Consider the following 23,954-nt stretch of genomic DNA (forward strand, 5'->3'; position numbering starts at 1 on the left):
CGTTCTATGCTATAAATCGAGAGAGTTGAAAAAGTAAACGTCGACGGACATGAAGGAGAGATCCGAAGGGGGAAAACTAGTTGCCACCGAGCGTTTCTTATTCACGCGTGGATACTTCTCTTACTCCATTGGACGTGGGTGAAGCATACTGTTCGCTTGGTATCGAGTAAAAAAAAAAGAGAAATCGCGAGCCGAGGAATAATCAAGAGAAAAGAAACTGCAAAAACGTCGTAGACCAAGAATGACGAGACGAGTCGGCGTCGCGTTCGCGATATTCGTCGCAACTATGTTGTGCAGGTTAGTGGTTCGTCGACCGGTTTGCCAGCTTACGATTACGTCGGGTGTACAGTCAGTGACCAAAGTCCACGATACGAAGAGAATAGACGATTTCCAAGGAACGTCTTCTTTTTTAACTATGTTTCGACCGATAAACGTACAACTGAAACAGCTGTTTGCCGATTAACGCTAACGATTTGAAATTGGACGGGAGAGCACAGTGGACTTTTGTGATCGACGGTGGACACGTATTCGCGAATGTAGCAATTGTTTCGATTGACAGTGGCTCGAATGGGCAAGCGCACGCGGGAGCGGGCTGGCTGAGCGGATTGTCCGAGAGCATCGGCGCGTTGAACAGGAACATCCAGCAGAGCGTGCAACAATTGAACCAACAAGTACAGCAAACCGTGCAAGCCAATTTGGCCCAGGTTCATCAGATGACGAACGACCTAAACGAGAGGATAGGTAACCGTGCGAATCGATGCGATTTTTCTCTCGCTCGCCCTTTTCCCCGGAAATTACACGGTTCAGGTCGCCTGAACGTTCCTTTCACCGTCGATTAATAGATCCTTCTCTGTCCCTCTCAGTTTTTCAAGGTGGGAACACCATCCATCGCGATCATGTATGCCTCTCAATCGATCGCTAACGAGACTGGATCCGAACGGGCGGATCTTTGCTCGTATAAGAAACATTTGCGATACGTACTTTCTGAATTTCAGCTACCGAGGGCAACGTGGTGCAAACGAAGGGGTCCAACATCTTCGTGTCTGGCAACGGCGAGACGAAGATCGTTCAATCTGGTCGCACCTCGGATGGGAAACCGTACGTGCGCGAGAGCATTGACAAGATCGTAGGCGACACTCTCCGCCACACTGAAAGAATTTACGATCCGACCACGAAAGAGACTAAGGTGCACGCGTACACGTTAGATCTGAAGGATCCCAACGCTAAACCTGTTCCAATAAACGACGCCGCGTAAATGGCGACGGGACAAATCGAAAGGAAAATAATTCCATCATTTTTCCTTGCATCCGGTTAAAAAGCATTATGACGTCTCCTCAATTATTTCTCGCGATCTTAAAGGACGAACGGCTGTCGAATATGATGAATGTAAGAATAAACGATGAACATGATTTAAATGAATAATGTTTCTGGGAAGATGAGAAAAGGCGTTCGATACGTGAAGCGTGTTGCACGATGTTGGGCGAAGGTAGGATACTCGGCGAGTATGCGTGTCAAAGTGGCGCCGAGAGGAGCGAGAGATTGCACGCGGGGTGCCTTAAATGGAAATGCCCCTGGCTCCGCTTGCTTGTCCTCGATCTCGCCTTCTCTTTCCCGCCCCTCTTCCCTTTTCCCTTCTGTCCTCCTTTCCCCTCTCTACCCTTTTCCCATTTTTCCACGTTTTTCTATAATCGCGCCGCGCTGCGATTTGGACCGATTCCACGAAGTTGAAACGTGTCCAGGAGTTCGAACTAATCGCGAAACTATCTCGCGAATCGATAAAGAGCTTCCTTATATTTCAACGCGCCGTTACGTGAACGAGAACGCGATACGGGCGCCTCGATGTCCGCCGACCAAAAGTGGAGGCGTGCCACGGGTTGCGTACCAAGCGAGTGAGAGTCGATGCGAGTGCGCACGTGTACACATACACGAGCAAATACTTACCGTGTCGCGATCTTCCACGCTTCCGCGATTTTAATTTTCTGACGAATCTAATGGTAGACAGCGTTTAAGAAGCGCCTGTCGCGAGTTCCCTTGTTTGGATCAGGCCGCGTTGGCCGGTCGCGACGGTGCGTAGGGATGCCAAGTCGAAGCGCGTGGAGTCGATGAAACTTTATTTCTCCGAACATCCACCGTTACATCGCATCGTTCAGAAAAAGTGGGGCTGTTGCGATAATTTGGTCGCGTGCATACAAACAGACAACGAACTCGCGTAGCCAACAAAGCGTGTTCGACGATTCACTTACGCCGCTTGCATCTCGATATCTTTCTACATGACTGACTTTCATTGAAACGAGGTCCAGCCTCTCTCTGCTCTCTCACACTTATCGACGCCTAAGTTTTTCACGAATACATCATCTATACTCGTGCTCATAGTCTCTTCGAAACATAGAAAGACGCGTGTGCGCGCGCTAGACTCACACATTCCGTTTCACTTGCTCTTTTCTCTTTGCTCTCCGCTCCGCATTTGCTTCGCTTTGGTTCGTGCTCATTTCCTCCGAAACGTCCATCGTCCGCGGATGGACCGCTTTCACGTGTCTTCAACCGTAAACCGTGATCGTCCTCCTTCGTCGTCTCCGTTCTCTCTTGAATCTTCGATCGAGCTTCGCGCACGCGCAAAAAATAATTCGTTTCGGCCGCGCGTTGCGCGATCTCGGTTTCGTCTTCGATTTTCTTTCTCTCCGCCGAAAGATGGTCCTTAAGATGCGTCGAAAGTCGTCCATCTCGAGATTACGAGGCGGACGTCGGCGGAGAGAGAAGGAGAGAGAAAGAAAGAGACGAACTCTTCGTAAACGAGGAATTAGAAGAAGCATAGGCCTTTTTCAGTCGCGAAGACGGACCGTGCGTCCAAGGAAACGCGCGCGGGTCCCATCGGTCCTCGTCGAACGACGATCGTGTTCCCATATTTGCATTTTTTTTACTTCGAAAGGTGGTAAGTTTCCTTTCGAACGTGTGGACCCAAATTTCGATCTGGTTCACCGATCGGAGTTATCTTCGTTGCTACACTAGACGAAACACGGTGTTACACCTATTACGAATGAAATCGATTTATCGACGTGGGATCGCGTAAGCGCCGAGCGACACAAGATACGAGTACACGCGGAGGGTATGGAGGAGGGTACAGGAACGGATAGAAATCAGACGATTCTCGCTCTTTCCTGCTTCTCTCCGTCCCCCAGGGACAGAAGAATCGTGGAGGGAAAGGAAGTTAGACTCGTGGCGGGGGTGTCGCGGACACGAGGAGCGGCGCGTTCGGCCCGCTCTCCGCGTGGTTCGGCACGTTCTCCCCGGATTGGTAGGAACGTCGCTGGGAGATCGACGACGAGACCGACGAGCGACTTCGCGACGGTGACGGCGTTTCCGTGGCTATCGCGCGGCCGCGGATTCCCGCTACGCCGTTTCCCGTTGCACACGCAGCACCCCCGACATTGTTCCCGCTGCTCTCACTGTTACTTTCACCTTCACCCCGGCCACTGTTCCGACCCCCGCCTCCCCCTTTGTCGCCACCACCGTCCTCGACGTCCCCGCCGTCCTTGCTGGCTCCTTTCCTGTTCTGAGCAGGCCGCTGGTCCTGCCGTCGGAGCTGTTGACTCGACGCCGTTTGAGTCGTTCGATCAGAGCTCTGGTCCTGTCGCGTCGGCTGCGAAGACCTCTTCTCTTGCTGCGACCTCACCTGCGACGCTTGAACCGTGACCGGACTCGCTTCAAGCGTCGAAGTCTGACCGCTCGACGTAGAGACCGTCGTCGTCGTTGTCATGGTCGCCACGGTCGTTGCCGTCGCCGGCGACGACACTGAGTTGCTCCGTTGCAGCGTGGCCACTGCCGGTTTCTCGCCGATCAGCCAGTACGTGGTCATCGTACCTTTGCCCTGCGAACGATAAACAGGCGGCTCGAAACGGCCGATGAAACATTTAGAACTCGGATACCTTCAGGTTGACTTCGCCCCTGCAAACGAGTTGGAACGTCCCGAAAGTGTCGAGGATCTCTTTCGTCGTCGGACTGACGTGGATCTTCAGAGCTTCCCCGTTGCTCTCCATCCTGGACGCTGTGTTCACCGTATCGCCGAAGAGGCAGTACCTCGGCATTTTTAGACCGACCACGCCAGCAACGCAAGGCCCTTCGAATCAGAATCGGTGCGTCACGTTTGAAACCCTTCATACGAAGGGAAAAATGATAATACGGTAAAATGATTTTTAGTCACCGGAATGCATTCCTATCCGAAGCATCAATTGTTCGTAAGGTCTGTGACGAATACTGAACGTCATCACCGTGTCTCGAAGGGCTAAGCTCATCCTCGCAATTTCCCTAGCGTGATTCATCCCATTTCTCACCGGTAATCCCGACACTACCATATAAGCGTCCCCTATCGTCTCCACCTGCGAGAAAAAAAATCGCACCCTCCAATATTGTTTGTCCACGTTAACGATCGGCGTCTCCGAGAAATGGCAGAGGAATCTCGTGAACGTTTCACCTTGTAAACGTCGAAATTCTCGATGATGGAGTCGAAGCACGTGTACAGATCGTTGAGGAGATCCACCACCTGAAGAGGCGTGCTCTCGGCCGAGAGTTTCGTGAATCCGACTATGTCGCTGAAGTAAATCGTCACTTGGTCGTAAGTCTCGGCTATCACGCTTCGTCCGACTATCAACTGAGACGCGACGGATCTGAAAATTCGATCCAACGAAACCCGTGTCGGTGAGCGAGTCGAGCAATTGCCGCGGCAAAAGAGAATAATTCCAAAGGTGAACGATAACGAGTCACGAACAACGTTGACGGACTCCTTGCTTACTGTGGTAAGAGCTGATACAGAAGTTCCTCGCACTTGCGCTTCTCTTCGAGGTAGTCGGCCGTACGCTCCTCCACGAGAGTCTCCAAGTTGTTCGCGTATTGCTCCATCCGGATGAGCAAATTGTCCAGGATGTTGCTGGTCTCATAATCTCTGAAACGATCGACGATTTCTCTCTGTTCCGACGCCCGATCGACCGTTACGAGCAACAGGCTTTACGACGTCACGGGTTTGCAACGAGTTCGATCGTGTTACCGCGAAGACGCGACCTCCGATTCGTTTATCGTCGCTTCGCGTTCCGTGGAAAATTTCACCGTCGGAACGTAGTTCGGCGACTAGAAGCCGGCGACGTGTAACTCGTTTACGGAAAGTTGGCGCGAAAATTGGATAACGGGAAACGTCGTTACGAATCACGTAAAAAATTAATGAAATGAAACGTGGGACAACGTCGTTCCCGGATCTCGTACGCGTTTCGGAATAGAGTCTCGGTCTAAGGAAAAGACGCGACTCACTTGTTAATCCTTCGTATGAGCTGCTTGAGCGTAGCAAAGTCCGGTCTGTCCGCGGAGTCTTGTGCCCAACATCGTTTCATCAAGGTGGCTACCTGTTCGGAATCGCGTTAGTTTCGTTCGTAAGTAGATGAGGTGACGGGAATCGGAGGGAATCAGAAAGCTTACTTCCTCGTCGACGGATTCATCGATCACGGGCCTCAGCGGAGAGCCTCCGCCTCTCTTGACACCCTCGAGGATTTCTGGAACAAAGTCGACGCCGGTTCACGCGCCTGTTTACGAGATCGCCGCATCTCGCTTCGTTACGAGTTACGAATCGAATTCAAAGTTCATCTCGGGAGTCAAGGTTTCCCTTTTGCGTGCGTGTAAAGTCACTGTCGAGCGAACAGATTCAATTCCGGGAATCGCACAGAGGCGATGCATCCGTAATTTGGCGTGGAGGGTGTAGACGTAGCGTCGCGTCGGTCTAATCGCTGATGTCACTACTCGAGGAGCGTTCAGTGGAACGGTCCCCGGTCAGTCAGCCGGCGCTCGGTCAGGGACTTCGGTAAACGAGCGGTGTTCGTGCAGCTAACGAAAAGTAGTGGAAAGGACTGACGACGAAGGGCAGCGTGCGCGTTACCCGCGTTCGTGACGTTTCAACGAAAGACGGAGAGATGAGAGAGACGAAAAGCCAAAGTTAAATATGCAACCTACTGTGCCTGTACAGGTCCTCCAAGAAGGCGTTGCACGTCGCGCAGTTGAGGGTGCAGTGGGGCCTACGGACTTCGAGCAACGGACTGACGGCCCTTCGAGGACTGGCCCCGCCGTCGGGGCTGGCACCCGGCATCGCCAGCAACGTTAGACTACTCGTACTCGACGTATTGCTTCTTTCCGCCATCTCTTCTCCTTTCACCGACCGACCCGATTACTATGTTTTCCTGACCATCGACAGATTTACCACGCGTACTCCCTTTCGTACTCGCACTCTCGCTCCCGCTCCCTCGCGCTATTTATCGTTCGCGCGATACGTCCCGTTCGGAAGTGGTCGAAGGAACGAGATTTCGCTTCCGTTCTCCGTGCACGTAATCGCGAGATTCCGCGGACGCGTGTACGCGTCGGGGCCGGTGCCGCGACGTACGGGATTAATTCCGTGAGTCGTCTCCACCGCTTCGCCTCGAGTCGAGTAATCAATTAATTGCCGGATCTCGGATACGAAATCAGGGTAATTGGGTTTGAAAAAGCAGCGCAGCGGACAGAGACGAACGACGAGAATCGGAAAGGAGAGAGAGAAGGGGACGCAGGGTGGCACGAGGCGGTTGCGAAACGGGGTGGTCGGGGGTCGAACGAAGGAGCAGGAGGAGTGGGGCAAGGGAGTCGAATATCGAGCAAAAAGGAAAATCGGGCCGCGTAAATGGGACGGCAGAACGTTTGATAAACAGAAGCACGTACCGAGGTGGACGCGAGGGTAGCGAGGCGCGGAGGCATGCACCTCGCACAGGCATGCAGACACGCAGCAGGGAACACGCAAACACTCGGATCACGCAGGCACGCAGGATGGCACGCGATCACACACGTTCCTCCTCTCGCTTCCCGGACGGTGCGAGATCGGCGTCGACCAAACGAGGGTCGGAGATACCGGCGAGACCGAGACCTACCCGAGAAAGAGATTTCGGCCGTCGCGTGCGTGGGGGGCCTGGTCGATTTCACGTGCCGTCACCGAGGATCTCTTCCGGCATCCGTTCTCTCGGCTCTCGCGCAGCGGAAACGGTACAGGGGAAGGTGAAAACGAAGAAACGCGCGAGAGCGAATCGTCCAGACAGGAGAGGAAGAGAGAAGAACGACGAGAGATAGCGCGCGCGCGCGCGACCGGACCACCGTGTACGTTCCAGAACGCGTGAAAGCTTCGACTGAGCTTTCAGCTCCGGTCTCGAAACGCTCCTAGCTTGCTCGTGGCACGTTCCATCCTCTCATCGATCCTGTCCGCCCGCCGTCCGTCGAAATCAAGCTCGCGAAAGCTCGTAAACTTCGTTACCGATAGACCCGCCGACGCGACGATGATTCCGTTCGTCGATACGGACTACCCCCTCGGTATTCTCTGCGAACTGCGCGGGGGTCGCGAACGGCGAACTCCTTCTTACCGGTCGATCTCACCCCTTTCCGACTCGCGTAACGCGTCCAAACGGGGTGGTACACGGGGGGGCGAGGCGCGTCCCACGCGGCCGCGACGATTCGTCCGAGTACGAGCGCCGGAACAAAGAGAGCGGAACGACTTACCCCTTGGAGAGAGAATACTGTTTTCGCCCAAGTAAAACGGTCCCTGGCGTACCACGATCTCGTGAACGATTATGCCGAAGCTGTAGACGTCCCCTTTCTGAGTACCCTCCGGTGGTCGCTCTTTCATTCGCAGCAATTCCGGTGCCGTCCACAACTGCCCTGTACGAACAGCAACGATCGTGTTTCACGCCACCGCTCGACCTTTCCCAAGCGAACGGGAGAACAGATCAGATTCGACCTGACTCCCTCTTCGCGTAATTACTCCGATAAATCGAATGCCGATCTCGAGCATACTCACTTCTCCAATAAGCGTAGCTATTCTCGTCGACGTAAGCCTCACTACAATTGCCCTTCCTCAGCTCGTGCAGGCCGAAGTCGGCGATCTTCAGAACGAAACGCGAATCGACTACGCAATTGGACGACTTCAAATTGCCGTGGCTCTTCACCTCGGACGCGTGAAGAAATGCCATCCCTCGAACGATGTCATGAATGAGAGACACTCGAAACACTCGGTCCAATTTTATTTGCTCGTTTTCCAATATATCCTGCCCTCGGCAACCAAGCACGCGCGTTACATTATGCATGTATCTACGAGCGTATTCCCCGAACCGTGAAACTTACTCGGTAAAACTCACGAGCGCGATGCTACGATAAATACAAGAGTCGATCGGAAATAAACGAAATACAACTTTCTCTCGTTTAACTAACTTTTGACCGTTCACGGAACATCGAGCTTTCCCGACCGTTCCTGTTCGCTGTAAAGTTTATCCGTAGTACCTTCGGCTCGGGGAATAAGAACTAAAACTTTAATCTCGGGAATTCGATTATATTTTTAATCGAACTCGATAACGAAGTACGCCGGTCGGCCCGAGTTAATCCGCGTATTTCCCCATGGCCGACCCGCGGATAGTACAAAATCGCGTCGAACAGCATGCTGAAATAACAAGGGTCGACGCGTTTATTTCGCGGAGAACTCACCTGCAAGGATCCTTTCGGACAGTATTCCGTGAGGAGACACCAGTGCGGTTCGACGCAGGCACCGTAAAACCGGACCAGATGATCGTGCTGGAGATCCTTCATCTAAACGAAACGACCGAAACGTTACCGTTTTCAAAGATATTCCGGCTACAATCGTCGTACCCTCGGCAAAGCGTTTCAATTCTCATCTTTTAAGCATTCTCGTTGAACACGATATCGCTGCATCGATCAAAAACTTTTTGCCGGGGGTGGTAGAACAGAGCCGGTCAGATTTCGCGAAACTTTTAGTTCGCACGAAACTTCTCATCGTCGAGCACGAAACTTACTCTCTTTAATTCGAGCAACAACGGCCGGGAGATCTCCACTTTCCTCTGTATCAGCTTTATGGCGACTTTCGAATTCTGTGACGAACGATACGGTTACTGTATCTTCGAACATTTTCTAACTCGTCTTAGTACAATTATTTACGATTACGATTTCTCGGAAGGAGAAATCGTTTCGAGCAAAAGATCGAGTAAATGTAATATAGAGTGCACGGGGGACATTACATGTACATTTATGCGAGCGCATAAAAATATTTATTATCAGAGACGCGTCGCTTTACCGTCAATAATGTCGAACCTTGTAAATTCCCGTTGAAACATTTCTATCTACCCCTCCAAGTAAGCTGGCGTTCTCGTCCGAGTACATCGTCTGTAATAAAAGAAAAAGGAAGTTTTGTCTCATGTCGCACGTTCCGACGAGTTTTCCGTGCCTTCGATTTTAAGTACATCGCGTATAATGTTTCCGGGCGAGCGTGGTTTCTTTGACGTGGAAAATCTTGTTTCCGATTTGACGCTACCTAAAGACAAAGGCATCCGAGAGCCTTTTCAAGTGCTCGCCTTCGCGCGTAAAGGAAAACGTGCTTCGTATTTTATCGAGTGAGCAAAAAGACGTGAGATCGTGAATTCGCGTTGCTCGTATTCGTTGCCGTCGATTTTTTTCTATTATCGTTATTTTAATTATTACGAAACAAGGACGGTGAAATTATGGATGATTCGTGGCACGTCGAAGCGTAGAGAAAAATGAGCAAATGCTCGGAGCTATAGTACGGAGAACGATGGTAACATGTATTTCGTATTCACCAGTTGGCTACCGCGGATCTTGTTCGCGATCAACGAATACATCGAGCCCCTCGTTTTTGCATTCGACACCACGATAATATCGTTCCAGTGCACCTTCCACGTCATCGAGGCTATTTCCGCTTCGAGCTTAAAGTGCCTGCAACACGAGGAAAGAAATACGTTTTTCTTCTCGATGCTAAACGCGATTCGCCGAAGGGGCAAAACTATTTATTGCCGTGGGTGCATCTCCGGGGCGAAACCGCGGGGTAAGCTAGTCGAGCGCGTTCCGACTCACGGGTTAACGGTTAATCGGTTTATAAACACGGAGCTCGGGTTTGGACACCGCTGGCCAATTAACACCGTTAAGACGCGGTACGCGATCGCTGTCGATCGGTACTCGATCGTAAAGACGGGAGAACGCGATCGATTGAATCGTGGCCTAATTACCTGTAAATGAAGACCGAGGCGACGACGAGAACCACCACGATCGAGCTCAGCACCATCGAGAGAATCGCGTATCCCGGGAGAGCTGTCGCAGAGACGAAAATCCGATTTGCGAGATGGGATTAAAAATGTTCGACGGGGCGAAATTACAAAGGGATCGCGGAACAGGTACCACTTACAATTGTCGGGGCACAGAGAACCGTCGAAGCCGCAAGTGGGTGTGTCCGGCGGTGGCTCCGATCGGCCACCCGACCAGTGGATCTTTTTCCCAGCGACGTATTCCAACGTCTTGTTGGCACCGTAGTAATTAGCGACGATCTGTGACAAACGAACGTCAATCATCGCGATCGCGAAACACACCGTTCGAAGCGATATCTTCGAATGGTATTAGCTTCGGTCTATATCCAGGGTAGCTGATTATAAAAGAAAACGATCTATCTATGAAACGGAAGAACTCTCGTTTTAAGTCTTTAGATATTATCGCTGTACAAATATTTGAATGTTCCATTTATAGATGTTCCGTTAATAGAATCCTCGGTTAATCGATCGCTCTAGTAATCAGTGGCCCGATAATCTACCGCGGAATCGAATAGGATACGATGATACGCTTGTTGGCAAAGCAGAGGGACGATTGCCTTTTGAAACGGTAGACGTGTATAATCGTAAAATTGAAATGCATGGAGAATTGCATTTTTACCTCGAACTTGGACGTTTCCGGATTCATATCCAAGAGAGAATAATCCGCTATCCGATCCCCGTTCTCGTCGATGTTCACGTCGCCCGTTATACCTGAAACCAAATGGATCGTGCGAAATCCGTCATGTGAGTCGGATTGCCGCGGCGTTCCAAACGGGTGAACAACAGAGAGAGAGAGAGAGAGAGAGAGAGAGAAGGGGGAAACAAAAAGCTCCGGTGTGCACCTTTGAAGCTCCTGCCCCACATCTTCCGGGTGAGATTGCCACCATCCAAGTTCACCCTGCCAGGACGATCCGGCAAACTGTCTTTGAGCGCGATGGCGTAAAGAAGGACCGCGTCGTAAAACGCTGTGACGAACGTCGAGACCGAGCTGTTACCAAACGTGAAATTGTACTTGCTCTGCGCCAAATCCTTCACCTCCCGCGAGAAGTTCAGATACTCCAAATTGTCCGGCGTCCGAGCGGTGACCGTCAGCAACGCCTGGTAAGCTTTCCTCGCTCTCTCATTCCTTTCGTCCGTGTCGGTATCGACCCTCCACGGCTCTTTCGAATTATTATCGCTGGAACAATACGTCGTACCTCCATTTACGACGCGCCGCGCGTTCGTCTCTAATCGTTCGGTCGCGGACCGACGGAGACTCGTACGTCGGAGAAATTCGAACAGGACTCGAGAGAAAAAGTCGCTTGCAATGTTACTCGAGACGAGTTTATCGTCCCTCGCTCGGGAGCACTCAAGTTCGTTAGAACGGCGAATGCATAATTCATCGCACTTACCTGGACGAAAGCTCTATGGAGAAGAAAACGTACTCCCCGGAGTCGACCATTCCGAGTTCCTCGGCCGCGAGAAGAATCTCCCTGATGGTCGTGGAATTGGCGCACATCACTATAACTGAAACCAACAAACACAACTCTTTCTCTGCCATTTTCCGTCTATCCTCGACTCGTTACAATGGATCTCGAGCTCCCGCGCCCGCTCACCGTTCGTCGACTCGCTAACTACTTAAACTTACTCCTGGCGGACTTCACGAGGAAGCTGAGCAAGTTTCTATGATCTTCGCCGGTGGTCTCTTCCTGATCAAAGCTTTTGTAGACCGGCGTTTGATTCAGAGCCCTGAACACGGCGTCGAGGGTGAAGTAGCACTCCGAATTGCCGCGGTTGCTCACCGATGAGTGATTGTGATACAGAAGACCGGCGATCTTCCATCCGAATCGCTTCAGTATATGCCTGAGGGCTTCGCCCACCAGTCGATGGGAACCCATCATCCTGGTCAGCGTCGGGAACTGTGCGACCTTGTTACGAAACGCTTCGGCTTGCGCGCCCGCGGTAAACACCGGGATGCCCCATACTCCGGCGTACCGCGACACCGGCGCGATCACGTAATCGCAAACGGGACCCAAGAAAGCATCTACGTTCATAAGCATTCGATGCAGATTCAAAATCCGTAGGATTACCGCTCGCGTTAACTCGAATTCCAACAAAAGCGCGTCCGTCCTCCTCCTCTCTGATTAAGGTTGTATTAGCTATACAGTCAATCCGAAAAGTTTATGTACCTTCGAAAAACGCATTTCCTATAATTAAAAGGAAATCAGACGTCGGAAGAACAATGCTAATAATAAATTGCTACGTGCTAAATAGTATAGAAGGAAATATCCACTTAATTATTGACGATAGCGAAAAGTTTATTATACAGAAATTGTAGGCACTGATGTCCTCTACAAGAAAGATTCTATGTATTTTTCTTCTAACTTGAGTATTTAACGAGTTACATATGATTATTTGGCGTTTTATTGATGTTGACAAAATCCGACCATTCCACCGTCGAAACGGCGAACTTTTGACGAAAAATTTCATTTTTCTTCAATAACTCCTAAACCGTTGGTCCTACGGGAAAATTGCATAAGATCTTTCTTGTAGAGGACGACGAGATCTACAATTTCTGTATAAAAGTTTGTCGCTAGCATTAATAGTTTACGAGTTATTGACGAAAAACGAAAAAACAGTTTTTTGCAAATAACTCGTAAACTACTGACGCTAGCGAAAAAATTTTACATGGAAATTGTAGATCTCGTCGTCCTCTACAAGAAAGATGTGATGCAATTTTTCCGTATGTCCAACGGTTTGAGAGTTATTGGCCAAAAACGAAAATTTGGAAGAAATTGAAGGGGTACCCCTTGGAAAAATCTCAGAAAAATCGAAAATTTTTTTTTTGTTGTTTATTATTAGCAATGTTCTTCCGACGTCTGATTTCTTTTTAAAAAATGCGTTTCTAAAGGGCATAAACTTTTGGGATTGACTGTATAGCCAATACATCCTTAAAATCGTAGGTAGACGATAATGTTTACAATTTACCGAGAACGTTTCCGCAGCGGTTGGACAATATTGAACAATGAAAATATGTTAAACAAAGGAACACAGGAACGGGTAAGACTGCGAGGGATGAAAGTTCTTGTTCGCGCGACGCAACGGGTCATCCCAGGTATAGAAATTTTAACCCGGGCTCAAGGAGGTCGGAACGCGCGTTCGCGGTCGAAAGAACGTCGTCGGCCGGCGTTGATGATTCCCGCGTGTTCGAACGAGATCTCTTTACTACTGTCCGTCGCGTAAACAGTCTGCCAGACCCGATAGCATGAGAGAATCTTTGACTGGATCGAACCAGTAAACCCTGAAGTTTTTATCTTTCGATCGGTCCTTCAAAGAGAGACGACGTCCGTCGTTCGACGTTGATTCGAGTAGCTGGGCGGTCGGACGTTCCCCGAGCTAGGGTTTATTCGAGAGAAACGAGCTTCCAAGGAGACAGGCCACGATTCGGTTAATTCGCGCGGACAGAAAAAGAAAAGGGGATCGGGGGACGGCAGTGTGGAAGTAATTAGACGGAATTGAGGAGACGCTTAATAGCGTTGCGGCTGATAAACGAGAAGGGCGAAGAGAACAGCGGGATTCTGGTTGACTGACCCGAACCGCGACGTCGTGGTCGGCATCTCGCAGCTGTCCTCTGCTACTATGCGTCGCACGCGTTTGACATCGGTCTCGGACCTTATTTAGATACCGACGATTAAACTCCGTCACAACTGTCTCGTTTCGAAAGTTTAGACATTACCCGATGCGTCGCGTGACGCGACGACGGCATCGCATGAAAATCTAATTACGAGTCATTCTGATTGATAGAACATCGATTATTCGGACGTCGATTAATGCAAACATGATCCCTCCGGTTATCCGAAAGAATAATTATTACCGAAACGTAACGAGTTAGTATTGTGCGCGTGCCGCTTGATCCCTCGGTTCTCTGTTTTGCCTCGGTTAATCGTCAGTTCGAGGTAATTATTGTCTAGTTATCTGTCGGTCCGTCTATTCGGCCGATGACGAATCGATTTTCCATTGTACGTACGAAGCCGTCCCGTCGAAGGACACACGAGAAAGAGGAGGGAAAACGCGGGAATGAGAAGAATACGTTGTACGACGGATAACCTGCGGTCCGGTTGATGTAAAATTCGAAAGCGGCCAACGGGCCGTAGGTGCTGGAACATTGCGAGTCCCGATGGTCGACCGTGATGTTCCACCCTGGTAAGAGTCCCGTCGCCGAGCTGACAGACCTGACCGCGAGGAGAACGGCCGGCAACACCCTCGGCAGACTCTGCTCGTGACGGGAATCGGCCGGTGCTATTACAGCCAGCTTCACCTCCCTCTCGAGCGGTATTCGCGGCTCGAAGCATTGCTCCGCGACCGCGATCTGCACGGTCGCACACATCAGGAGCAACGTCAGCCTCGCCGACGATCGCCGTGTTCTTCGCATCTCGCGTTTATCACGTTCGTCCCTATTCCCTGTCTACTTCTCGCTCTCCGCCATCCCGACCACGGGATTCCACCAAATCTCAGTTCAATTTGTCCGTTTCCGATTTCACGACCCGTCGCCTCGCAACGCGCGATTTACCCCGTGCATCGTGTACCAGTGACCGAAGACCTCGATGGTCGGACGGATCGGCGATCGCGCGGTTCGCGAAACTAAAATATTAACAATCGTCAGCTACGCGATACGAGTAAATAGAATTTACACGGTCTATAAAATTCGATTCGTGATAATCATTTTCTCCTGCTGATCTTTTAAACGTTTCGTACAATACATTCTTGTTCGTAATACACGAGGGAAACGATCTAGCGCGATCGCGTCATTTTTTAGAAACGTTACACCTTTTTCTTTCCCCTCTCTGTGAAGTATGTATCGCGCGCTTTAATTTTTTACGTCGGCGTGTCCGTTTCGAAGAAGAAGATGACTTTCCGGTCAAAGCGAGCGAGCTGAGGCCGCGCGAACGAAACTGAGCCGAGTCCTCGGCATCACCACCCGTCGATGCGCGCCGAACGACGGACGATCGCTCCTTCTCTCCTTTACCACTTCGCCCCTCTGATCCCGGTTTAGGATCGCGCGCGTTACTGCGCAAAGATAGGACCGAGACGCATGCGTCCGTATTTTCCCTCCCGACGCCCACGCTAGCTCGCTCGCTCACTCGCGTTTTCCCTCGTGTACTGTGACCGCCGTCACTCGTCGCGTCGTATTTTCTCCCGCGTTATCCGACGTTCGCAATCCCAGCAGGTAGCCGATTCATAACGTCCTCCCTACATACATTCGAATTTCGGAACCATTTCCTACATTTTTAATCCCCCGAGAGATCTTCCCTTTTCAAACTGCATCGCGGACACTCGGTTTCCAGCTCGATAGAAATGATTTAGTTCACGGACGAAGCGAGCATTTGGAGCATTTCGAAGCCGCACTTCGTAGACGAACAGAGAACGAAGTCTGATCTTTGGAACGAAGAATTGCAATTTAGGGCGATTCTGAAATCGTACCTTAATGATCCATCCATCTACTCATCGCGTTTCTTTCGTGATTCGGACGAACCCGCCGTGCATATCGTTTAAATGGCAGCGAAGGGAGAAGTGATAAGAGAGAAGAGGATCGATCGTTGAAGCCCTTTTCGGGGCTCTTCGACTGGTCCGTGGACTATGGACTTACGATTAATCATTGATCGCCCGCGCGTTCCTTACGTTATTTATCGAGAAAACGTTTAAATATAGACATCATGACGCGTTGCCCGAGTACCGCGCCGTTACGGGGCAATAATAGAAACGCTTTAGCTTGGTGATAACACGCCGTGATAACGTGCAGGTAACAATGCGATAAAGATTGACTCGGCTAATTGATACGGGCAATTAGATCGTCGGTCGAGCGATAACTCCACCTCGATCGAACGTGGAAACATCGTGAACCGTGGAGACGGAAGGTCCGGGAACGTGGAACGGGTCGAGGTTCACTCTTAAACTAGCGATTTTCGTGTCAACAATTCGAATGCACTCCGAGTCTGACGAATTGCCTTTTCGTTTGGTTTATACGCGGAAACGTATCGCGTCTGGTTCATGTACGAAATCCCCTAAAATCGACGCGTCGTTTACGCGCGAACTTGACGAAAATACGTACGTATGATTATACAGCTTCGATCGATCCAGTACGATTCTGTATTCTTCCAGGTTGCTCGCGAGTCGCGTCGACGAACGGTTGACCGTAGCGCAATCGATCGTAATTCGAACACATAATGTAATGATGTTTGACCGGCTCACCCCCGTACTTGTTGGCGACGTGATTTCGAAGCCCCTGTGGGTAATCTTTGGGGGTGGTCGTCTCGACGTCGAAATTGTCGAACGTCACGTTTTTCTCCTTGATGAACTGTACCACGGTCTTCATCATCAGGTGACAGGTGTGTCTTCCGGCGACCTGGCTCTGCCCGTTGGTCGCGTACACCAGATGCACCTTGTTCCACTCGTATCTGCGCCAACGATACCGTCTCGTTTCTACCTTTAAAAACGGTTTCGACGTTCCCCTTACCGATCCATCAGGGTGATGAGGAAATTCGCGATGTCTCTGAACGCCACGTTCCCGATTCTAGTCGTCATGAAGTACTCGTCCTTGCACTCGGTCTTCTTCCCGGTAAAGTCGAAGGTGAACCCTCCGGTGGTGATCAGCGGGGCACCGAAGAATTTCACGACTCTTCCAACAGCCGCTGGAACCGATCGGTACGACGTACAACAAACCGGAACCGGGCTTGCACGAGTATCAGCCTACTCACCTACGCAGTAATCGCATGCAGGCCCGAGGAACAAATGAACGCAATGGGAGAAGCTGTCGATCGCGCCGATCTGAGCGTACATCGCGTCGCAGTGATCGTCCTGCGGGAGGAAGTTCAGTTTCAGCCAGTAGGGCAGAAGACCGCGCGATCTGGCTTCGTACACGGCCAAGTCTGCGAAGGAAACGGACGAAGTGGAATGCGCGCTACGAAAACGATCTGAAACGGAGCCGTGGGAACGTACCGAGAACCGGAAGCACCTTCAGCAAGGAGATGTCGAAGGACGAGTCGGCCGGCAAAAGCACGGCCACTCTGAGCTCGCAGGAAACGCCAGCTCGATTCCTCTTGCAAAGAGCCTCGCAGTCCCTGGCCAGTTGCACCTCGCGGCAAGTCATTTTTCCGTTCACCGAGCACGTTATCCATACGATCGTCAACGCGACGATCCAATTGGTATCCATCTATGTGAAACTGTTTTCTCGAGTTCAGTCGAGATCGGCGCACCGCTTTGAAAGCTTCGACGACGACGACGCCTGGTTCGCCACTGCTTCGATACCGGGCTGAATCTCTTGACCAACTTGGATTCCTCCCTTGCTCGTGTCCATCCTTTTTCCTAGCAAACCTCTTGCCTCTTCTTCCTCCACCTCTCTGCCTCTCCGTCCGTCGCGTGCTCTCGACGAAAATCGAATACGCGGCTCTTCGAAGCCATACACCCTACCGAATCTTCCTTCCGACTGTTCGTCGCCGTAAACTCTGCGACTACCTACCAGAACGTTCTCGGGAACAACCCCGTTCCGGCCGATCTCTCGTCGGTTCCGAACTATCGATCAGGATACCGAGTCTCGACGAACTCGGAAGAATCGCGGTCGCGACGCGTACACCGACACGGATATTTGATACTGACACCTGGTTCGATGATCTTGAGCCGCATTAACAGTGGCAAACACGCTCAGGTGCTTACGCCTCTTGTCCGCTCGTGTCGCGTTATCGCTGATTTTCTATCGCGTCGATTGATAATGGCTATCGAGAGCTTCGTTTCTTCCTGCTGCTTCTCCGACGCAGCATCGGTTAATAGAATCTAACGCTGTCTGTCCCTCGCCCCGGGGTGCCCCTCGCGATGCCTTTTCGCCTACTACTCCCACGTCGGATCATTCGCAAAGAATGATACGAACTACCGCACTTACATTAGACTCTGACGATGAAACGTCGTATTTTAATCTAATCGCTACGGTGCAATAATTTCATCCACATTATTGTCTTATACGATTTTACCGTTCTTTTCCGTTTGTTCCATCTCTCAGTCAGGACAATTTTTAGAAATAATGAACACACCCTTTGCAATTCCTGTCGTACCAGTATCAGTAAAAATATTAACTATAAATAATTATTCTAGTACTTAAGCGATCCTCTTTGTAAATTATTGCACATCTTTTAGAGTTTAATTAATATAGAAATAATTTAAAAGGAATTCAATCATTACTTACTTTTAACTCCACCCATGTTCAATCCCTTTTCTTCATGTTATCTTCACTTAGTATAAGTAGAACTAAAGTAGACAGAAATTTAGAAAATTCTTGGTAATGACGTCACAGCAGAAGTTACTGTCACCTCTTAGTACCTTATGTTCTCCTGATACGAAGTCCAAATTCTTGTCAAATTTTTCTCGAATTTCTTTCTATGCAGAACTCATCAGAGAAGGTAAGCCCGTAGAGGAGCTTGTTCCTAGTGAACCGATTTTAATGAACCGCGACTGAACTTAAAGCTAAAGATATGTACAAGGAACATCATGAGCGATATAATTTATCCAATTCAAATCGCTCGAAGCGAGATGGAATTATAATACTCTTCAAATAAAATTATCAATCTCGGTTCCCGGCAAAGCGATTTTAATGAGGCCGCCCACATGGCCGTCGGGAGAAATTTCAAATTATGCTGCGCTCGGGTCTGCGATTCTTTAGAATTGATTTTATCGAACTGCATAATTTTTTCATAGTTTTTCGGTTTTTCATACACTCTCATTCTCTTTCTGTAACGAACACGAAAGCGCGTGAACGCGAGTTTCCTAACTACATACAACCGGGCATGCTCCGTGCACATTCGTTTTGCCGCGAAACGAAACGACGCGCGATCGCACGCGAGCACACAGTAATGGTGAGAAGTAGCGTTCACGTTTATCCGCAATGAACACCGTCGAGCCGAAAAGATTTTATAGTCGCGAGGTGACAGCGAGACGAGAGGCCATGGAGGATAGGATAAAGCGCAAACCGGGATGGGTAAAAGAATTTCGAAAAATGCCAGCGAATATTCTCGGCCCGACCGAATTTTGGAAGGAGTTCGACAAGCAGGCCGATGCGCTTTACACCGCTGCGAAAGAGAGCAACGATTTCGATGCGCTTTGCACTTTCGCTTATCAGAGAGACAAGGGCTATCGTAAATTCGTGGTAGCTCATCCTGAGAGATATTGGTGGTATTACAAGCACCGCCCGCCGGAAAAAAGATGCTCTTACGAGGTACGTTGTCCGACAGGTAACCTTTCATTACACATATTTTCGACAGAAGTCTGATATAGCGAGTACAAGCATTTAAACGAGGGGAAATAACGAATTTGGTTGGTGTCAGATAATTCCAGAGCATTGTCCTTGTCGCTTGTATTTGGACCTGGAATATCTGATAGAAATGAACCCGAGTCATGACGGATCGTCGATGACGAACATGGTAATCGAGATTTTCTGCGCGTACTTGCTGGCCCGTTGGTCAGTGCCGTGCAATAAATACAACGTGATCAATTTAGATTCGAGCACGAGCGAAAAGTTTAGTAGACATCTCGTGTTTAACGTGAAACACGTAGCTTTCAAAGATAATTATCACGTCGGTAGATTAGTAAAACGCGTGTGTCAGGATATCTTAGATTACCTCGCGTTCGAGGAAACGTCGCTCGACATTCTGAACAGTTTCGATAGAACGGAATTGCAACGATTAATCGTTGAAACGAAAAATGGCAAGAGATTGTTTATCGATACCTCGGTTTACACGAAAAATAGACAGTTTAGAGTGTACGATTCCACTAAATGGGGCAAGCGATCGAATTTCACGTTATCGGTAGATTGCAAGTACATTCCATCCGTCGAGTATAAAGACGAACAGTTGGCAATATTTCTCGATTCGCTGGTGTCATACTTTGTTGTCAGAAGGGATTTAGTGATATTAGAATATTCCGATTGTGAGGACGGTGCTCCGAACGTAAAACGTTTCAAACCGCTACCGCGACGATCCGTCGACCGCGAGGAGGATCATTCGAGCTCGAAATATCCGCTGTTGAATAAACACGTTCGCGACTTGACCCAACCGGGGAAAGTGCGTTCGTGTAAAACCCTTGAGTCTAGAAAACTGTTGGTGTACGAAACCTCAGGATATAGGTATGTATTACTCTGAAACGACGACACATGATCGAGGAAGAGGCGCGTACACGATCGAAAGAGTAATTCCTTTCGTAGATACTGCGAAAACGTTGGCCGATGTCACCAAAGTAACAACGTTTACTGGGTGGTAGACTTGAAAGCCAAAAGATTATATCAGAAATGTCACGACCAAGATTGTGCTGGTTTTAAATCCGAACCCAAGCGATTACCGGAAGAGGTTTGCTTCGAAATTGATGAGGATGGCGACTCGCTCTTGGACTCTATTAGTTTGTCACAGGATCTATCATAGAGGACTGACATCTTTTATATCAAAAGTTTTTATTAAAGTAGATTAAACAATTTCGTCAGTAGGGACACCAGACAGATGGGAAGAGAGTTCTAAAAAAAGGTAGGCAGTTTCGAGTTACAGGGTACATAGATTTGTCTCCGGGGCTTCTTTCTCTGGAACGAGTACAGACTATAATGTTTCATATGTTAAAATATCCGATCACTTTATACATGAACTTGTTTGTATAAATACAAAATAATTGAACAATGCCACAGTTACGATTGATAGTACAAACACACGTTTGATACGTGAATCACAACTTGTACTATGACACAAATTATGTACAATATGTATATATAAACAGACGTGACGACAGACACACGTGCATGTTAATGTATATAATAAATTCATTCGTATGTGCGTGTAACAAGTATTTATAATAATAATAATAATAATTTACACATATGGTTTATATTTGGATTAGCCTAACGTACACATATGTAACGCAGCATTTTGATTCTTGTAATGAAAGGTTTTGTACAAATTGAAAATTTACCTGACGAGTTCATCGTGACTTTGAACACCTCTCTCTACTATGCGTTTGGCTCCTTTCCACTTTCTCAGTTAAAGAATGAACGATGCGTAAGTGAAACGAATTGTGTCGTCGGATCAGTCTTGTGCTCGTTACATCGTACGGCATAAAACACGATAAAAAGAAAATGCTATCTCTGGCATTCTTCGAAACTTTCTCCCTGACTTAGGACCGATACCGGGCGCGTTCCGCGCGCAGGAGATTTACCCACGATGTGACACGATGATCCATTATATCCATTCGTTCATTACCTGTATCTTTGTATCGCGATCGCGGTTGTTACATTACCATTCTGCTCGCACAACGTCATGTTAAACTCTTTCTATTGGTCAAAACCAATTTCATTATTTCAAACGTATTGCAATTATCGGTCAGACAAATAATTTTGTAAGAAAGAAATAACGTAATAAACCCCTGCCTTCGTCGGTTGAATCTGTTGTATCATCATCGCCATTTTCCTCGTGCAGTTCTTCCGTCTCTTCAAACGTTAGACTTTCTATTTGTTCATCGACGTCGCGCTCCTTCTCCACCTCAGTTTTACCATTTCGTTTTACCGTTTCACTCTGCTCCTCCCGCTCTTCGTTGTTATCCTCAACGTTGTGCTCTGTGATATCCTCTTCGTTCAAAGTGACACAGCTAGTGTCCAACGCGTCCACGTCTTCTTTCAAGAGCCTGTAACTCTGATAATTCTTCGAAGCTTCCCTCATACGAATCAGAAAATCCGGCAATCCTACGATCGATACGTCGTTTAAGTACGAACGCTGTTAGAACAATAAAATAAATCGCGTACCTGACATCGCAACCCACGCGGTAATCCCGGACGGGATATTAACACCGGGATCGTCGAAGTACGTTAATCCGAATTCTATGCCCGGCTGGTGGAACTCCGTATACGGCTTTATCACCATGTACGACCAGTACGTCGTGACTCTGTTACGTATACACATGCACGCATATACACAGGTGCTTGAGATTACTTTCGAATAGCGAATTTTGACTTACTTTTAACGAAGTAGGTGAGATTCATACGTTATTCGGTATTGCAACAAGTGTTTCAATTTATTTACGATACCTGTATATTCCGGGTTTAGTGGGCGCATTGGGATGCTCCGTTACTCTACTTATAATTACAATTACGCCCTTCTCTTTGTCCACCATCCACCGCCTCTGATAAACGTAGTCTCTATTCGCGAACAATCTCTAAAAACGCAACAGGCGAACTATTAGCACGTGCTCGCGGCGTTACGCGATCGGTGTTACGTAAACGGCGATTACGACGATGACTACGAGCGCGTACCGGCCATATCGTTTCCCAATATATAATATCGGTACTGCTGTCGATGGATCTTTCTGCCTTTGGGTCAGTATCGATAATTTGTAATTCCCGAGCGGTGTGATCCCATTTTTTCCTATAGTCGACGTCTATTTGAGTTTGCAAAAAGTCCTCCGCGGTAACGTCCGAGAACGTGCCATATACTTTGTACGCGAACAATCCTCCGGATTCTGGTTCCTCCCTTCTCCAGATGATCATGTCCTGCCGTTCTATGTACGGCGTCCATCCATCCGCTGAAAACAACAGACGTGTATTCGTAAACGCGTTCTTGACCCTTGACGAGAATGAGAGAGTGTTACGTACGATCTTGATTGGCAGTGGCGCTAAATTTATCGCCATAGCACTTGCAATAGTCTACGCCAGGCTGTCGTGTGTCTATCACAATTCTTTGATGGCATTTCGGACAAATTAACGTCGACTCTTTTAATCTGTGAATTCCTTCGATATCCTGTTTACAACTAACAGAGACGCAAGCTGATTAACTCTAATGTCGATCGCGTAATGAACAACGCAGTCGAGGGATCGATGGGTCGCTCGGTTTACCTATTCAACTCTTGCTCGCTTATTCTCTCGCGATCCCAATTGTACACGGTCACGCCGATGCTACTCATCAAGAAGTGTCTGGTATTTCTTAACGTGCGGTTCCTCCATGTTTTTATGAACTCCTTCAGCGCTACCTCGTCCCATATCCGCGTGTACAAGTGAAATATTTGCAAACTCCGTCTGATACGTTGCGCTGCGATAAACTCAAACTGTCTGGCACAGGCTTCGGCAACCTGACCGCTCTGCTCTTTCAACCAAAGCGCTACCTTTTTGCGATATTCGCGAAGTCTCCCATAATTTTCGTACTGTCCAAAAGAAGAGGCTAACCTGGTTCCGTTTCGAACGTAACTCGCGCCGAACTGCTTTAATAGGAAACCGGAACATTGCGCCACGTACATCGTCGACCTGGCTCGTTGCCTTTTCGACGAATTCCCACGAACTTGAAATAATATACGGCACAACGGACCTTTAAGTGTCGTGACTCTCTCCACGAACTTCCCGGAGAACGAATCCCTAGGTTATAGTTTATATCCTATGATGATCCACGATGAGTTATTCATATAACGTGGGAATTCGCGTTGACGTCGATGATAATCGCTACAGTATTCATCGCAGTTTTATTCGAGGTACCACGAGTTACTTGTAAAACGTGCGAAACATCACGATGTCACGTCGAGTGTTCAACTGCTATGCTGCTATGCAGTTGCGTAGATTTGATCTGGACAGTTTCGGCAGTTTGGGCGCTCGACTCGACACGGTGCGTGACACGCCTGCGTGAAGTTAACACCGCTCGCCGTTCGCATACTTATTCAAAAACAAACATAAATCCTCGACTCTCTCTACGAGTCCACTAATCCAATCATATTTTATTTATTATAAATAGTTGGCTCGAGCGAAATTTCACCGTTTCTCTCGTATTT

At 48.9% G+C, this 23,954-nt stretch overlaps 4 protein-coding genes across 8 annotated transcripts; 2 read left to right on the plus strand and 2 right to left on the minus strand.

Annotated features, from left to right (window-relative positions):
- Window positions 1-86: 86 nt before the first annotated feature.
- Window positions 87-1,419, plus strand: LOC108630576 (uncharacterized). Its single transcript, XM_018033927.2, has 3 exons — window positions 87-297; window positions 560-741; window positions 996-1,419. The coding sequence occupies exons 1-3, from the start codon at window positions 242-244 to the stop codon at window positions 1,253-1,255; spliced, it is 498 nt and encodes a 165-aa protein (XP_017889416.1). The 5' UTR covers window positions 87-241; the 3' UTR covers window positions 1,256-1,419.
- A 675-nt stretch (window positions 1,420-2,094) lies between these two features.
- LOC108630850 (atrial natriuretic peptide receptor 1) lies at window positions 2,095-17,383 on the minus strand. Of its 3 annotated transcripts, XM_018034381.2 has the most exons (23): window positions 17,127-17,383; window positions 16,886-17,056; window positions 16,645-16,819; window positions 16,380-16,585; window positions 11,779-12,174; window positions 11,543-11,657; window positions 10,994-11,328; window positions 10,771-10,862; window positions 10,253-10,391; window positions 10,077-10,158; window positions 9,651-9,786; window positions 9,148-9,219; window positions 8,853-8,927; window positions 8,527-8,628; window positions 7,847-8,093; window positions 7,549-7,707; window positions 5,461-5,534; window positions 5,296-5,387; window positions 4,787-4,936; window positions 4,469-4,661; window positions 4,199-4,373; window positions 3,924-4,114; window positions 2,095-3,865 (listed from the first exon to the last, which is right to left on the minus strand). In XM_018034381.2, the coding sequence occupies exons 1-23, from the start codon at window positions 17,338-17,340 to the stop codon at window positions 3,206-3,208; spliced, it is 4,251 nt and encodes a 1,416-aa protein (XP_017889870.1). In that variant the 5' UTR covers window positions 17,341-17,383; the 3' UTR covers window positions 2,095-3,205. The 3 variants fall into 3 exon arrangements, with proteins under 3 accessions (XP_017889870.1, XP_026674048.1, XP_026674049.1); XM_026818247.1 differs by lacking the exon at window positions 11,779-12,174 and having other exon boundaries at window positions 17,127-17,355; XM_026818248.1 differs by lacking the exons at window positions 16,380-16,585; window positions 16,645-16,819; window positions 16,886-17,056; window positions 17,127-17,383 and adding an exon at window positions 14,238-15,122.
- Window positions 17,384-19,018: 1,635 nt separating this feature from the next.
- LOC108630877 (DNA-directed primase/polymerase protein) lies at window positions 19,019-20,945 on the plus strand. Its single transcript, XM_018034435.2, has 3 exons — window positions 19,019-19,389; window positions 19,499-20,295; window positions 20,374-20,945. Exons 1-3 carry the CDS (start codon window positions 19,060-19,062, stop codon window positions 20,585-20,587), a joined length of 1,341 nt encoding a protein of 446 aa, XP_017889924.1. The 5' UTR covers window positions 19,019-19,059; the 3' UTR covers window positions 20,588-20,945.
- Window positions 20,600-23,772, minus strand: LOC108630876 (stAR-related lipid transfer protein 7, mitochondrial). 3 transcript variants are annotated; one of them, XR_003389884.1, is made up of 7 exons: window positions 23,035-23,771; window positions 22,795-22,949; window positions 22,456-22,724; window positions 22,231-22,358; window positions 21,949-22,088; window positions 21,123-21,888; window positions 20,600-20,739 (listed from the first exon to the last, which is right to left on the minus strand). XR_003389884.1 is itself a non-coding variant. In XM_026818352.1 (7 exons), the coding sequence occupies exons 1-7, from the start codon at window positions 23,430-23,432 to the stop codon at window positions 21,470-21,472; spliced, it is 1,413 nt and encodes a 470-aa protein (XP_026674153.1). In that variant the 5' UTR covers window positions 23,433-23,772; the 3' UTR covers window positions 20,695-21,469. The 3 variants fall into 3 exon arrangements, 2 of the variants coding, with proteins under 2 accessions (XP_026674153.1, XP_017889923.1); XM_026818352.1 differs by having other exon boundaries at window positions 20,695-21,480; window positions 21,577-21,888; window positions 23,035-23,772; XM_018034434.2 differs by having other exon boundaries at window positions 20,695-21,888.
- Window positions 23,773-23,954: the final 182 nt, after the last annotated feature.

This window comes from Ceratina calcarata, unplaced genomic scaffold, assembly GCF_001652005.2.
Source record: "Ceratina calcarata isolate Rehan_Ccalc_2016 unplaced genomic scaffold, ASM165200v1 scaffold78.2, whole genome shotgun sequence".
Taxonomy (NCBI): Eukaryota; Metazoa; Arthropoda; class Insecta; order Hymenoptera; family Apidae; genus Ceratina; species Ceratina calcarata.